At 49.9% G+C, this 16,215-nt stretch overlaps 1 protein-coding gene across 8 annotated transcripts in view; it reads right to left on the bottom strand.

Annotated features, from left to right (window-relative positions):
- CLEC16A (C-type lectin domain containing 16A) overlaps nucleotides 1-16,215 on the bottom strand; it is a 201,227-nt gene that overhangs the window by 116,360 nt on the left and 68,652 nt on the right. For all 8 annotated transcript variants that reach the window (XR_003321956.4, XR_003321957.4, XM_026520320.4 and 5 more), the window contains exons 13-14: nucleotides 3,929-4,051; nucleotides 567-676 (exon numbers count right to left, since the gene is read on the bottom strand). Coding sequence is in view for 6 of the 8 variants with exons in the window: in XM_026520320.4 (XP_026376105.1) it covers nucleotides 567-676; nucleotides 3,929-4,051 (233 nt within the window). In the remaining 2 variants the exon portion in view is untranslated. The remainder of the gene's footprint in view (nucleotides 1-566; nucleotides 677-3,928; nucleotides 4,052-16,215) is intronic.

Raw genomic sequence — 16,215 nt, 5'->3', positions numbered from 1 at the left:
GATGGAAAGTTGTTACCCTACAGTTAGGTGGGGGAAGTGGGTTATAAAGTATGGCCATGGTGACTCTTACAAATGTGTCAGTGTGTGGATATCTGGAAAGACGCACGCCAAAGTGTCAACTATAGTTGTTCCTTTTTACCTTTGTACTTTCTAAATTTCTCAAATAAACAGGAAAAATAAGGGGGAAAGCAATAGAAAATAAACACAATGAATGCAGATATCAGCACAATAAACTATAAATACACAAAAAGCGTGCATGTGTTTGGGTATGTATACGATTTTTGTAATACACAAAGGAAAATAATAAAATTCTGGTTGACAAATACAGGGCCAACAATTGTCACAGAAGTTACTGAAATTCAATAATTAAGAGGGCTCATCGAGCCAGTCTCAGAGGAAGGGTAGTTCCACCAGAGCAAGTGGGCTGCAGGGTGGGGTCAGGGCTATTAGGCCCTGCTTCTCGCCGGTACCGCGGACCCCAGGACCGGGGCTCCCGTCTGGACCCAGCAGCTTCCTTCCCCCACACGGCCTCCTGCAGAACCCAGGCGGCGGGACAGGGCCCTCACCTCCAGGCAGGCTAGGTGCACGTCCTTTATGATGCAGCCTGTGCTGGTCACCACTTGCTGCTTTAGGAGCAGGCAGCTCAGCTCCAGCGTCGCCAAACGGATCTTCCCATCTGCAGGGGAAAGCAGGGTCAGCCTCGCACAGCCTGGTGGGAAGCCCTTAAACACAGTCTCTTGCTTTACCCACTTTGAGGTTAACAGGTTAGCTGACTGGCCCTTGACATCCAGTGGGGACACAGAGGGACCTCACATGCCAATTACAATAGAATGTTCCATCCGAACCACCCACACCAAATACTCCCCTGCACTCCCTTTATCAGGGGAGGGGAGGCAGGAAAAAGAATATTACTAATTATTCCTGAAGGCTGGGAAAGTGGCCGTCTGTGGTTGCTTTCCTTGGCTGGGTTCCCTCCCCTTTTCAGGAACAAGCACCCCTCTTTCCTTTGGAGAATCACCAACCCTACTCTTGGGTCTCTAATCTGGGTGGAGCCGGTCCCTATGCTCTGTCCCAGGGAGGGGCACATCACCCAGGCCGGTCAGGGTGCTCTATTCCTCCGGTCACGGTGACTGGGGAGGAGACGGGCAAGGAGGCCAGTCAGAGCCAATAAGGCTCAATTCCACAACATGCCGGGACCACTGAGCAAGAGCACCTTCTCCCTATGCTGGGCTGAGGGCAGGACAAGAACAGTGCTGGGGTCCTGAGCGGCACAAGTGTTATAACACACACTGGCCACCTCCGCACCCTCGCCAGCATCTTCTATCTTTTGTCCAAGTCCACCCTTCCCGCCACACTGCCCAGAGTATGTCTCCTACAGAGAGTCCCGAACCCCAGTAGGGAAAGCGATGGCTGGAGCTGCTGTTGGCAGTTATCCTGCTAACACACAAGTGGGAGAGTCCAAAAATAGTCTTAAAAACATTGTTCGAGCTTCTGTATCCAGCTGTGCCTGAAGCCAGGCTCCAACAGACTTGAAGTTGTACAAGCCAGTAGTTTGCTTGTTCGTATTGTTTTAGGCCGCCTGAGTCGGGTTTCTGTCGAAACCATGCTCTGACTGACCCGCCTGCTATGCTACTGTGAGCCAGGCACAGTGCTGGGCACGTTACAGACCCTCCCTCCAGAAGTCTCTGGAAGAACCCACTGCAATGGGTGCTCTAACGACTGAGGTTCAGGAAAGTGAAGTGACTTGTCCAAAGTCTCACCCTGGGGGTTGGGGGACCCCAGGTGCTCCGAATGCCAAGACCCACACTGGGCATTGCTCCTAGAAGCATCTGTGGCTGCCTGACAGGAGGGCAACCTGCTCTTAAGCGAACTCCTCCCTGGGGCTTTAAGCACATTTCTGGGGAGATGTCTCAATGTGGAAGAGGGGTCAGGAGAGGAAGAAGCCTCCAGCCACACTCCTGAGGCCCTGGAAACCCCAGAGGTCAGGACCGGCTACTGGGAAAAACTCCAGGCAGATGTAGCACCGCATGCCTTCCTGCCCACCTTTTCCTGCTTCACGTGTCAGGTGGGGAACAGGAGAAGAGGGACTCATTTACCGGGAAAGGCAGCCTGGTCTCAGCTCCGTGGCTCTCTCCCCCTGCTTAGCCCCATCAGCCCAGCAGGAACGCTGCTTCTGTGGCACCGCCCCCCGGCCTCGCCCACCTGCCTCCCACTTCTAGCTCTCCAGGCACAGTCTCACTCTTGCCTGTCCCTCTGCAGAACCCCACTGGCCCAGCCACGACAGCCCTGCTGCTGCCTCCAGGGAAGGGGAGTGTGATCTTCCAACAAGACCCTCCTTCCTTTGCAAGCTCCTGCCAGGTGCTGACTTCCTCCCACTGGTCCCCTCAAGGAGCTGGCTGTCCCTCCCCACCCTGGAGGTGCCTCTCTACCATCCAGGCCACGCACTGACTTCCCTGACCACGGGGCCACATCTCCTCGGATAGCTCCCACCAACTGCCCCCCCCCACCATCCTCAGGGATGAGCTTTGCTCCCTGTGCTAGACCTCTCTGTAGAAAACTGACCCCACTGAGCACCCTCGGTCCTGAGCCACATCTCTCTTTTTCCATGTGGGACCTGGCTCAGGCTCCCGTGCTGGCTCCCCCTCTATGTCACCTTGAGATACTTGTAGTGGCCCAAGGCTTGGTCCCAGACATGTCTCTCTTCTCTCCTGTGGCTTTAAAAACCACCCACATGTCTGTGAGTCCCACAGTGTGAGCTCTGGTCCTGACCCCCCCACCCTGCCCCGAGCTCTAGATTCTATCTCCCCATGGAGTCCCAGGCCCCTGGGACTTCAGACCTCCCGCTGTGGCTCCTGGGAGGCAGGAGCCACATCTGTCCTGCACTTCCTATACCCCTGTCATTTGCACACAGCGGGTGGCAGGTAGGAGGCACTCAAATATTTGTCCATGGACCCCATTCCCCAACCCTTTGTACTCTCTCCCCGAAGTCCCACTGGGCTTCTGGCCACCTGGCGGAGCCCAAGCCCCGTGAATTCTGAAGTCCTAGCCTGCAACCACAATCCCTCACCCCTGTCCTTCTCTGGAGTCTGACCTGGGTCACCTCCATACCGCTCCTACGGTACAGCTCTGTGGTTCTCTCTCAACCAGGCCGCATCTCCATTGGGCCCATTTCTGTGCCCTCACTCACACCCTGATGGCATCTCTCGCTGCCTCCACAGAGAACCGGCCCTGCCATCGGGGTTTCTCAAGCCCAGCACTGCTGACGTTTTGGGTCAGATGACCCTCCGTCGCTGGAGGCCATCCTGTGCACTACACGACGTTCAGCAGCATCCTGGCCCCTAGATGCCAAGAGCACCTCCTGCTCAAGCTGTGACAACCAAATACGTGTCCAGACGTTGCCAAATGTCCCCCGGGGGGGCAAAGTTGTCCCCACTTAAGAACCACTGCACTAGGTCATTGCACCTGCTGTTCCTAGCCCTCGCCATGGCTGCAGATCCTCAGCCAGAACCTCAGAACTGGGCTGACAAGGGCCAGACACTGGGCATGTCTCCTGATTCGAATCTTCCAGCCTTCCCTCACGCACACTCTCAGCCTGGTTCATGCTCAGACGTGGCCTTGGCCACCCCGAGAGGAAGGCTGGAGACACTGGCAACACCAGCAAAAGAAGGGCTGGGTGTGGAAGGAGGGGAAAGGCAGGGTCTAGCCCAAACACAACAGGGGAGGAAAGAGGAAGAGGCCCCGAGGTGAAGACACGGCTGGACAGGACAGTATGGGTGGCCCAAGGTATGCACGCACAGCCCAGGGAGTGGCCGAGACCAGCCTGCATTCCCAGAAAGGCCAGGTCTAGAACCCAGGACTCCTGGTGCACCGTCCAGGGGCCTGGTCTCTCTACCTCTGCCGCCCCTGTGAGCGGCCACACCCCAGGCACCTGGCTGGGCCGCGTTGTTCATGATCCGGATGAGTCTCTCAGCCAGGAGATGGTTGTAGGTGGTCTTCTCGGCCGCACCGGGCACTGGGAGCTGGATTTGCTCGAGTTTCTCAGGATCCATGCCTGGAACGCAGAAAGGGGCAGGCTGTCAGTGGAGTGGCCTCATCAAGCATTCTGCTCATCCTGAAACGCGCCTCAGCGCGGGGCCGCCCCACCATCGGCAGCCGTGGTCCATCTCTGGGATTTCGGCCATGACTGGTGCTGCCTGAACCCTCGCTTCCTGCAGAGTCCTCTGTGAATGGAACTTAAATCCACAGATTAAAACGGAAATTTTCTATCACCGTTTGTAAACGGGAAATCAGCATTGCTGCAACACTGACAGTCTCTGTACAAAAGAAAAAGACAATGTTTTTACATTTTAGCCAAAGACGTGACTGACTACTCATCACGGTCTGAGACCTGCTCTCTTTGTTAAAAAGGGGGCACTGGCAGATGCTTAAGAGGTGCGGAAGACGTGCCAGCACCAAGTGGTGACAAGCTCCTGGACGTAAGCAGGGGTTCGGAACAGGGACTGAAAAGGAGGGGCTTCTGCACGGCGTGCTGCTCCGCCATCCCACGCCAGGTCTGCATGCCACCAGAGGCCACCCCCAGATCAGACACATTCCACGGTGGGGGAAATGCAGACCGAGAGGAACGGACCAGATGGAAAGGAAATTACAGTCATGCCCAATAATTGCACCTCAAGCTCTTGGCAGCCAACTCAAGGAGCCAGGCCCGCCACGCAATAAGCGCGCAGGCAGGGGCAGGGGCTGCACAGGGCAAGGGGCATCGCTGGCAAAGAGACATCAGGCTACATCCTACGACAGACAGGTGCAAAATCAAAGATGCCAATAGCGCGGGTCTATCTTGAAGAGGCAAAGGAATCGTTTTTCTGCCAGTAAAGACGAACAGCATTTCAGAGACAAAAGCCAGGATGGGGGAGGGGTGGCTGGGCAAAGAGAATGGGAGCGCACACAAGTCCATCTGTGAACTCAGGGTCATCTCCCCTAAAGCAGAACCTGGGGGCCGCGGCGGCAGGGGGACCTGTGCGGGCTACTTCAGCAGGCCAGGTGCGGGTTGAGGGTTGCCCTAAATCCTTACCACTCTTCTAACGTGGCTCTGGAAAAACACACTCACAGAAACAAACATTTCACTTGATCCAAGGTTGGAGAGCTGAATGGATTGTTTGTGCTGAAAGCACGTCTTTTCCTGTTATTCTACAAAAGGGGGGAAGGTGGCACTTCTCGGAACTCTTGAAATACGGCCCCTTGAGTACTAGATGACGCTTCATTTAGAACCTTGACAACACAGCGGAGGATAGCATTGAAGAGCTGACTGTCTGGATCCTAAGTGACTCCTACACACACACACATTGACGTAATAAACCATAGCAATATATCTTGCTTTATTGAATTCCTTCCAGCTCTGAACCAAAGGCTGAGCCATGCCAAGGAGATGACACCGGTGAGGGACGGCCTGAGGGCTCGAGCCGGGCAGTTCTCACGCGCATGCCTCCTCAACGTGGCTTCATCAAAACATCTCATTGCAGCAAAAATTTAATTTGCGGATTCTATATCCCATTTTGATGCTCCGTGTCCAGCTCTGAAGCATCCTGGTTTATTAAATGGCAAGAAGAACACCAACCGAATCTTTTTGGCAGCTGGTTTTTTTCCCAGAGATGTCAACACCACCCTCCTATCTCTCTGTCCTCCCATTTCTGGCCCTTTGGGAACTGTTAGTCGGCCGTTCTGGGGAAAAAAACGCTCTTCGGTCGGACCGTCTCTCATCCCCCCTCAATGAGGCCAGCAGGAGGGGCCCAGCTGCTGGCTCCCTCAGGAATGTGGCGGTGGTCAGCAGAACCGGGGCTTGAATTTCCATTTTGTCTCTTTCCTATGACTGCCCCCACTTGAGAATTTGTCAAAAATGAGGAAATCTGTGGCAAAATCTTCTCTCGACAGGAAGAAAAACATTCCAAGGTTATCTTGACCTTCCTCAACGAGTGGCTCCACTCTCTGTGAAGAGGGGGACCCCAAGGGACAGAAACACTTCAAGAACTTCACAGGACCGGATTCCAGGGCAACCTCCGCCTCTAGTTGGAAACTGGGGCCCAGAGACGTTAAGTCATGTCTCAAAGGTCACAGAGCAAGTTGGCAGCACGGTTCGAAGAGGAGGATTCCAAAGGTGGACAAGATCCAGCTAACTTCCCAACGCTATGCTGCTTGGGGGCCAACTCAGGGACGAGCTGCTCAGGTAGGAGTCTAAGGATGAGCCAGGATTTGCCTCGAACTGCACAAGGAACTCCTGCATGGAGTGTGGTAGAACTTAGGGAAGGTGGGGCGATGGGGGGGCTCTGGAGGGAAGCGATGAGGCAGACGCTGGGGGAAAGGGACAGGCAAGACTTACCTGCCAAGATCCCTGGAGGGCAGTTAGCGGGAAATGACATGATCTGGCTGTGCTCATGCCTACTCTGGACTGGTGTCCATTGCCCCCCGACCACTCAAGGTGATCTCTCTGCTCAAGGCACTCTCCCCAAAACAGACTTGGTATTGCAACGCATGCTACCTGAAGTGGACTTTACCGCCAGCCACTGGGGAGACAGAGAACAGGGTAGACTCCATATAACACATGGAAAAACCTTGCCAGAAAAAAGAAAAGAAAAAAGAAAAAAGAAAAAAGAAAAAAGAAAAAAGAAAAAAGAAAAGAAAAGAAAAGAAAAGAAAAGAAACCTTTGAGAAGCTCTGTTCTTTCTCCAAAGTTTCTCCTGGGCCAGGTGCCTCAGTTCCTCCCCGTCTCTCTTTTTTCTCCCACCACAGCCTCTAAAAGCCCCTCTGTTACTCTGAATGACCCCATCCCGGCCCTTGGCTTTCAAAGCCTGTGCAGCCATCGAAAGCTCCAGATGTTCTTCTGGGTCCGTACAAATTAGTGGCTGAGAGCTGTTAATGAACAAGGTCGATGTCACAATATGACAAGAATATGCATGTGAACAGGGAAAGGGCACATGTGTGCACAGACACACACACACACACACACACACACACACACACACACACACACACAGGTTTTTAGGCACTGAAAGGCCGATTTTGTTGCAAGCCTGATTGAGTTTCTTTGCTAGCCATTTCCCTCCGACTGAAATAAACAATGCAGATAATATATTGTCCTATTTGCTTCAACCCTTAAGTGCCGAAGACAAATTCCAAAGAAACCCAGATGTACTTCACATGGTCTGGGAAGACGCGCTAGCACGTTCAGACTTCCAGCAGACCACATGCTGCCTCGTTCCCTTCCCGCTGGGGTCAGATCCTGCTCTGTCCAAGTGACTCAGAAAGGGCCTCCCTTTGCATCGCTTCCACCCAGCGATCACAGGGTTCGGGGGAAGGCGGGGGGTGGAACTCCCAACGAATTCAAAGAGTCCAAAATAGAAGGGAAGGGTGTGGCTCCGTGACATCAGAAACCAGTCCTAAGCTTCCCCTCTAAGTTCTGACTCCTGGATTCAGCCTCCTTAACAGGAGCCCCCACCCAGGAGAGGGGTCAAAAAGACCCAGACCAAAGCTACATAAAAAGACGTAGACAGACACCCTGGCCAAAGAGGCCACAACAGCACCAGGTAAACGATGGGCAAAAAATGTGTTTTGTTTTGACCACGCAAGGTCTCCTTGGCTGTAGTCACACAAGCATTGCCAGCTTTGGAAAACTATAGACCAACTATTTCGAAAGCTAACCAGATGTTGGGCCGATTTCCAATGTACTTCTAGTTCTGATTATGTGTCAGTCGAGATCCAAAATGATGGTTTGCCAGCTCTCTGCATGGCGAAAGCCTCCTTTTATCCTATTACCTTTCAGCCTTTCCCATACCTCACATCTGTGTTCCAGTAACTTCTCGGCAAAACAAAACCAAACCCAAAAAGCCTGAGATTCCTCGTGGGTAAACAATGATAAATGGATGGGGCAAGAGGGTGGTGGGTGGAGTGGGGGAACCTTTAAGAATACGAAAGCTGCAGAACTCCCCCCCCCCCCCCGGGCCAGGCCTCTGCAGACTTGACAAAGGAGAGAAGGCTGCATTTGCTATTACAGATATGAACCAGAATTCATTATGTGGCCCAATTGAATCACAACGAGTGCCTTCCTCCAACTGGTCAACCCTTTCCACAGTGGGATATTCATTTCGGTGCAGCATCTAATCTATTATGATTTACTGGAAGGCCTGAGCTAACATTTGGTTTTTATTAACATTGCTTTTATGTAAAAATTGTCTTATGATGAAAAATCTATCGGAAAGAGACCATTTCATTAGGGGCCCTGCTTGGAGGGTACAGATCTAGGGAAGAGAGGCTGAAGGTTAAGTGCAGCTAACTGCCTGTTGCCTAACCAAAAAACGGACTGACCAATCACCACAACCAACAAAAGACTCCCACCAATTACAGACCCTGTGCCTAGAGGCCAGGACTGGAGCACAAAGCGGACAGCAGCTTCGTGCTAGGCAGGTTCCTTTGGGGCCTCCTGGGCTCCTGGGCCCCAGGTGGCAAACCTGAAGTCTCCAGCTTCCTCTCCAAACCTGGTCCATGGCCCATGCTCGCTGTTTCTGGAAATGGCACTACCAGCCACACAGTAGCAGGGTCAGGGACCTGGGCATCACCTAGACTCCTCCCTTGGTGCCCACTCCCATCCAAACCAAGCAGGACTCCCCTCCCCCAGTCCTGCTCCTTTCCTTGTCTCCCCACCTTCAAAAACAGCCCCGCACAGCTGCCCAAGTGTCCCCTTCACTTTACTGCCACATCCAATTCATCAGTTCATCCTGGCCCCAGGTCTAAAACATATCGTAAATCCTTCCAGTTTTCTCCAGCTCTACAGCCAACATGCTGATTCAACCCACATTATCCCTTGCCTGGACTACTGCAACGGCTTCCTACCGGGCCTCCCACTTTTCCTCTTGCAACTCTCTCTCTTACCTCCTTCATCTACTCTCCATCCAGTAGCCAGCCTGCACCTTCAAAAAATGTCCATCTGACCACGTGACTCTTCTCCTTAAAAATACTTCAGGGTTTCAGGGGTGCCAGGGTAGCTCAACTGGTTAAGCAACCAACTCTTGATTTCAGCTCAGGTCATGATCTCAGGGTCCTGGGATTGAGCCCCATGTCTGGCTCCATGCTCAGCCACTCTCTCTCTCTCAAATAAATAAATCTTAAAAACAACAACAACAACAACAACAACAACAACAACAACAACAGAACCGCTTTAAGGTTTCCCACTGCTCTTGGAATAAAATCTAAGCTCCTTTTCATGGCCTTCAGGGCCTTCTGAGATCTGGGTCCTACTCAGCTAGTCAGTGCATCACTTTGCTTGGCCTGCTTTCTGCTCCTCAAACCAGTGAGCTCTTTCCTACCTCATGGCCTTTGCACATGCTGTTCCATTTGTCTGGAGCACTCTTGCCCCAGATCTTGGCAAAGTGGACTTCTTCTCACCCTTCAGACCTCCACTCGAATGTTCGTTCTTCAGGGCAGTGCTCCCTGACCGCCCTGGCTAGTCACCCTTACACCCCACCACCACAGGTTTATTCTTTGTCACTACACGACCCGATTTCTTCTCGTTCACTTGTTCACTTGATGGAGGCTCCTCAGACTTGTTCTAGGACCTACAACAAGGCCTTGCATATAGTAAGTGTACAGCACATACCTATTGAATGACAAGAAAGCCCTTTAGTTTTGCCTCCTCACCACTGCCCACACCTGCCCCTCTCTCTCCATCCTGCCCGTCTTCTGGCTGAACTGTTGTGAGCCCTTACCAAGGGATGCAGCGAGGTCAGGGGGGCTCCTGGCTGCACTGACCTTCAGCATCCCTCACACAGCCCGTAGGATGCAGTTCCCCGCCACTGCCCACCCACTTCCTGCATGCTGGCGCCAGCCCGCCCATCTCTCAAAGTACCCCTGCTCACCATTGCCTGTCGCCACCCGCCCCCCTGACAAGTGGACAGCGATCCCAGACTCAGTGGGCCTGGAGTTTGTAGCCCCCGGACTGGGCGTACTGCCTGGCATGCAGCCGTGCCCACATGAATAACCGAGTAACTTCAAGCACGAATTCTTCAGGATCGACGCAGTCTTTTGGAACCAAAGGCGATTTTAGACAAAGCAGTCACTTTCAAAAGAAGGTAAACACGGAAGTCACACAGATTGCACAATGCTTTCCTGCCTGAACAACCTTGAGAGCTCCGGCTGCGTCAGAATATAGTCAAAGCTCCTCACCGCCACGGGTCCCCGCCACGGGTCCCTGCTCACCTGCCATGCTGCCTGTACCTTCCACCCCTCTCGCATTGCTCCCTCCACTGCAGCCACACTCACCTCCATGAAAGCATGAGTTTGGTTCACCACTGAGTTCTCAATATTAACCACAATAACTGGCATCGAATAAATAAGGCTTCAAAAAAATCTTGGTTAGAAGGCTGAGTTTGTAAATAAAAGACCAGCAGCAGCAGGAAATGGAAGAAGGAATTAAACTCCCTCAATTATATACTTCCACTCTTTTAAGAAGAAACCTCTTAGATGTCGAGGAGGAAGAGGAGGAGGAGGAGGGGGAGGGAAGGAGATCTCAAGAAAGAAAGGGAGGCTCGCCCCACACAACCTGGAGAGGGTTGGCCCTCTGGGGCACAGCTCTGGATGAGGGAACACTGCAGGGTGCGAGGACTTCCCACCCTGGCACCCAGGTCGGGGCTCCTGGAAGGAAGCCCATCAGGAAAGGCAGTCACCAGAATGACAAAGGATTCACCCACGTGCCCCTTGGCTCTCTGGAGCCTGGCACCTTCACCCTGAAGATAGCACCTTCCCGGCTGAGGTCCCAAGGACAAGCCACCAGAAAGAGCAGTCCAGCCAAGCTGCCACGAGGCTGAGAGGCGAGCAGTCAGCACACTTCAGCCGAGCACGGACGGGGGGCCAGGCGCTAAGTTGGGTACTGCAGGGGGCCATCGGGAGATACGTGGTCTCTGCCTCCAGAAACGGGGCAGTCCAGAATGGGAGAGAAAAAAATGGGAGAGAAAATGAGATATAAAAAGTGCCACAGGAACTCCATGGAAATTAAAAATGTCTGCTCTTCAAAGTACATTGTTACCGAATGAAAAGACAAGCCACAGACTGGGAGGAAATCTCTGCAATACTCAACTGATAAAAGATTTGTACCCAGAACATATAAAAAATTTTTCAAAACTCAACAGTAAGAAAATGAACCACCCATGAAAAAATGGGCGAAGGATTTGAAACAATACTCCACCAAAGAAGACATGCAGAATGGCAAATGAGGAACACAGAAAGAAAGTCATATCATTAGTCATTAGGAAAACGCAAATGAAAACCACAATAGGACACTACTACATACCTATTAGAATGGATAACATTAAAAAGATGGGCATACAAGTACAGGCAAGGACGTGAAGACACCAGAACATTCATAGACTGGTGATGGGAAATAAATTATACGGCTACTTTGTAAAAGAATTTGGCAGTTTTTTTCTTTTTTTTAATAAAGTAGGCTCCATGTCCAATGTGGAACTTGAACTCCCAACCCTGAGATCAAGACCTGAGATCAAGAGATGCTCTAACCGACTGAGCCACCCTGGCGTCCCTGGGAGTTTTTCTTAAAAACATACAAATTTACAGTAATCAATGATTCAACCATCCTATTCCTTGGTATTTACCCAAGAAAAAAGGAAATATATGTCCATAAAAGACTTGTATATAAATGTTCCTAGTAGCGTATGCTTAAGAACTGGAAATAAGCCAAATGCCCATTAACAGATGAATGGATAAAAAAATTGTGGTACATTCACACAGTGGACTGCTTTCAACAGTAAGAAGAAATGAACCACCAATACACAGAACAACATCATGAATCTCAAAATAATTATGCACATTGAAAAAAGCCATACCAAAAAAAGAGTACATATTGCATGATTTTATTTACATAAAATTCTAGAAAGGACAAACTAATCTACAGTGAGAGGGAACATCTCAGTGTTGCTTGGGGAGAGGGGTGAGGAGCAGACAGGTAGGAGGGGTAACAATGGGGCAGGAGGGAATATTTGGGGTGATGGATACGTACTCTGTCTTGACTGTGGTGATGGCTTCCTGGGTGTATACAAATGCCAAAACTTATCAAAGTGTACACTTTCAATGTGTGCAGTTTATTGTATATCGATTAGACCATGATAAAACTTTTTCAACTACCATGGCTTTCAGCCAAGATGGATTAGATTTACCCTCCTGATTCAAGCAACTAGAAAACTGGACAAAATACATCAAACAATGATTATGACACACTGGACAGGACAACAAGCAGCACGGAGGGCAGGGGGTGGTGCCCGGTGAGAGAAGAAACGAAGGCAGTGGGCCCAGGAAGTGCTTCAGTTCACCATCTGGAGGGAGCTTCCAGGTCTCAGCAGAGAGAGAGAAACCCCCAACAAAGGCCAAGGTCTCTCTGAGATGAGAAGGCAGAGTTTGGAGCTCAGATGGGCCGAATGACTGGAACTGAGAGGAGAGAGGACCGGAGAGGAGGGGGCTGTACAGAGAGCTAGAGAGGGGTCCTTTGAGGCGTCAGCTAAGTCCTGCTCTGCGCATGCATGTGAGGGAAGGGAATGACCTTCGGAAATGAAGCAGGTGGAATAATCCCAGGCAAACACAGGATGAGAAAAGTTCCTGTTCCCAGCAGCCAGCATGGAAAGACCGCCCAACCATGGCCCATCAAGTATAATCCTCAGAAAGGGACTGACTCAGTAGTGGGGCCAAGTGAGCCCGAGACCAAAGGACCAGCACCAAAAAAGTTTTTAAAAGCCTCAAGGGGCACCTGGGTGGTGCAGTCATTAAGTGTCTGCCTTCGGCTCAGGGCGTGATCCCGGTGTTCTGGGATCGAGCCCCACATCAGGCTCCTCCGCTAGGGGCCTGCTTCACCTCTCTCACTCCTCCTGCTTGTGTTCCCTCTCTCGCTGGCTGTCTCTCTCTGTCAAATAAATAAATAAAATCTTTAAAAAATAAAAAAATAAAAAAATAAAAGCCTCGAAAGGATCAAACTGATTCCAAGTAACTTAACCATGACCCAGGACAGAGCCCAAAACCCAAACCGGGAGAAAAATCAATAACAGAAACAACTAGAAATTACACAGATGATACAACAGACAAGAATAAATCAAAGGGAGATTATAAAATATTTTAAACTGAATAAAAATAAAACCACATATATCAAAATTTATTGCATGCACCTAAAAGCAGTGCTTAGATTTACAGCATTAAACTCTTATCGCAAAAGAAGAAAAAGTTTAAAAATCAATGAGTGGTATGGGAAGGGTATGACTGAAAAGGAATAATAGCATGAGGGAATTTTTTTTAAGATTTTATTTATTTGGCAGGGGGAGAGGGAGAAAGAAACCCAAGCGGGCTCCACTCTGAGCACAGAGCCCAACATAGGGCTCAATCTCATGACCCTGAGCCGACACCAAGAGCTGGATGCTTAACCAATTGTGCCACCCAGGCACCCCTAGCACAAGGGAATTTTTGGCTGATGGAATTATAATGTATCCTGATTATGGTGGTGCTGATCAAACTCATACCTGTGCTAAAATTCATACAACTACACACTATACATTAATTTAAATAAAATAAACTGATAATCATTTTTAAAAAATCAATGATCTCAGCTTCCAACTTCAGAAGCTACAAAAAGAAGAGTAAATTAAATCTGAAGTAGGCAGTTGAAGGTAAGAAAGAAGAGGGGGCGCCTGGGTGGCTCAGTCATTAAGCGTCTGCCTTCAGCTCAGGGCGTGATCCCCGCATTCTGGGATCGAGCCCCACATCAGGCTCCGCCACTGGGAGCTTGCTTCTTCCTCTCCCACTCCCCCTGCTTGTGTTCCCTTTCTCGCTGGCTGTTTCTATCTCTGTCAAATAAATAAATAAAATCTTAAAAAAAAAAAAAGAAATAAAGAAGAGAAATTAATAAAATATAAAACAAACAAACAAACAAAAAACAATAAAGAAAAATCAATGAAACCAAAAGACAATTCTTTGAGCATCAGCAGGATATGAAATTGTTAAATCTCTGCCAAACTGATCAGGAAAATGCAAATGAAGACCTAAACAATCAATACCATGAATTAGAAAGGGGACATCACTACAGATCCTACACACATTAAAATGATAATAAAGGAATATAATGAATAAATCTATGCCAATAAATTTGACAATTTAGATGTAATGACAAATTCCTTGAAAGACACAAGTTATCAAAGCTCACACAAAAAGAAATAAAGCTTCATTAGCCCTGTATCTATTGAAGAACCTGAGTAGTTAAAAACCCTCTCTCAGGGGCGCCTGGGTGGCTCAGTCATTAGGCGTCTGCCTTCGGCTCAGGGCGTGATCCCAGCATTCTGGGATCGAGCCCCACATCGGGCTCCTCTGCTGGGAGCCTGCTTCTTCCTCTCCCACTCCCCCTGCTTGTGTTCCCTCTCTTGCTGGTCAAATAAATAAATAAAATCTTAAAAAAAAAAAAAAACCCTCTCTCAAAGAAACTCTAGGCCCAGATGGATTCACTGGTGAATTCTACCAAAGAGTTAAGGAGGAAATAATACTGGTTCTATAAAAACTCCTCCGTACAATCCAGGAGTAGGAAATACTTCTAAATTTATTCCATAAGGCAAGTGTAACCCTGAAAGCAAATAAAACAAGAGAATTATAAGACCATAAACCAATATGACTCTCAAACATAAATGCAAAAATCCTTAAGAAAATTTTAAGCAAATCAAATTCAGCAATGTATAAAATGTGCCTGCCACATTAGAATGTACCAACCAAAGTGAATATCACCTGAAGGGATCAGAAAACACTTCTGAGCACACCCTTGACAGGCAAGCAAAATTTCAGCTAGTGATAACACTGGGGGAGAGAAAATGGCAGGAAGAAACACAAATGAATACAAGAACGTAGAGGACTAGCCAGGAATAGGTAGGCATGTTGGCACTGACTGCAGTGGCTTCCAGGGTTCCAAGGAAGCTCATTTCTTTGGGAATAGTCCCAGACAGGGACTGAGCCCCTGAGGGCCAAGTCTGTGCTATGTAACCCTGACCCCCAGCCATAACTGCATTTTCCAGAGTCAGACACACCACCAACCTGTAACAATCAGATCTCGTGCCCAAGAACTGGAAACCTGAACAGAGACAGACTCCCAGCTGGGGATCTGCTGGGGCAAATCACGATCTACCTTGAGGGAAGTCCCCAGAGCTGGCTGGTTCCTGCCCTTCCCTCAGCTTTTCAGCAACTTCTCGGATCCTGGGAGCTGCCCCAGGGGCCTTCCTATAGACTTTCCCTTTTACTTAAGTTAATGAGAAGTAGTTTCTGTTGCTTGTAACCAGAAGAACTTTAAAAGAGTTCAGTGAGTACCATGACAGCATCCCCAAGTTTATCTCTATGGAAGAGTTCTATCACTAGATAAAAATTTGAACCCAGAGCCAAGGGTCTGTGAAGGGAAGTCAGAGGAACCAGATCAAACTGGCATGGTGGGTGCCATCTGGATACTCAAAATGGTAGGCAGAGGAGAGTGGGGTTTAAGGGAGAGAAGGCACGAAGGGTTTTTGAACAGGGGAGGGATGTCGTCAACACAGTCTTATGGAAGATCACCTAGCAGTGCTATGGAGGATGGATTATGAAACGGCCGGTATGTTTGACCCCTTGGGAGGCTGTGATAATGGCCACTGGAATGACGTGCCCAGATCTCTCTTGCTCTCATGCCTCCAGTTCTCACCTCCAGCATCTGGTTTAGGACCAGGCACCAAGTCACACTCAGTTAAGTTCTGCTGATTAGACAGGCTGAAGATGAAGAACTGACAAAACCTGATGACTAAACGCTGGGATCAAAGGAGGGAAGGAACTAAAGGTCACGGCAGTTTCAACCTTGGTTGGCAATTTCAACTGAACCAGAAATGGCAGGAAGTGTGATGAGGTCAGGGTATACTGAAGGGGGATGAGCGTAGTGTTTCAAGGTGGTATTGGAACACCTGGGTAGGAGTCTCCAGCATGCATCCAGCAGGAGCTCAGATGCAGACAGTACAGAACTCAGGGGCCAGGGGAGTGGTGGGCGATCCCTGGACGGGAGCCGGTCAGTCTCATGGAGTTCTGTTTCCGCTCAGAAACCAAGGTCTCCTGTGTGTCACGCACCAAGCCAGGAGCTGGAGGGGATCAGAGAAGACATGGGGGTGAACGAGACTGGAGGAAAACGTCAGC

The sequence above is a fragment of the Ursus arctos genome, unplaced genomic scaffold (assembly GCF_023065955.2).
Source record: "Ursus arctos isolate Adak ecotype North America unplaced genomic scaffold, UrsArc2.0 scaffold_2, whole genome shotgun sequence".
Lineage (NCBI taxonomy): Eukaryota > Metazoa > Chordata > Mammalia > Carnivora > Ursidae > Ursus > Ursus arctos.
The sequence above is the reverse complement of the archived record's forward strand: the minus strand, read 5'-3'. Positions and strand labels throughout refer to the sequence as shown.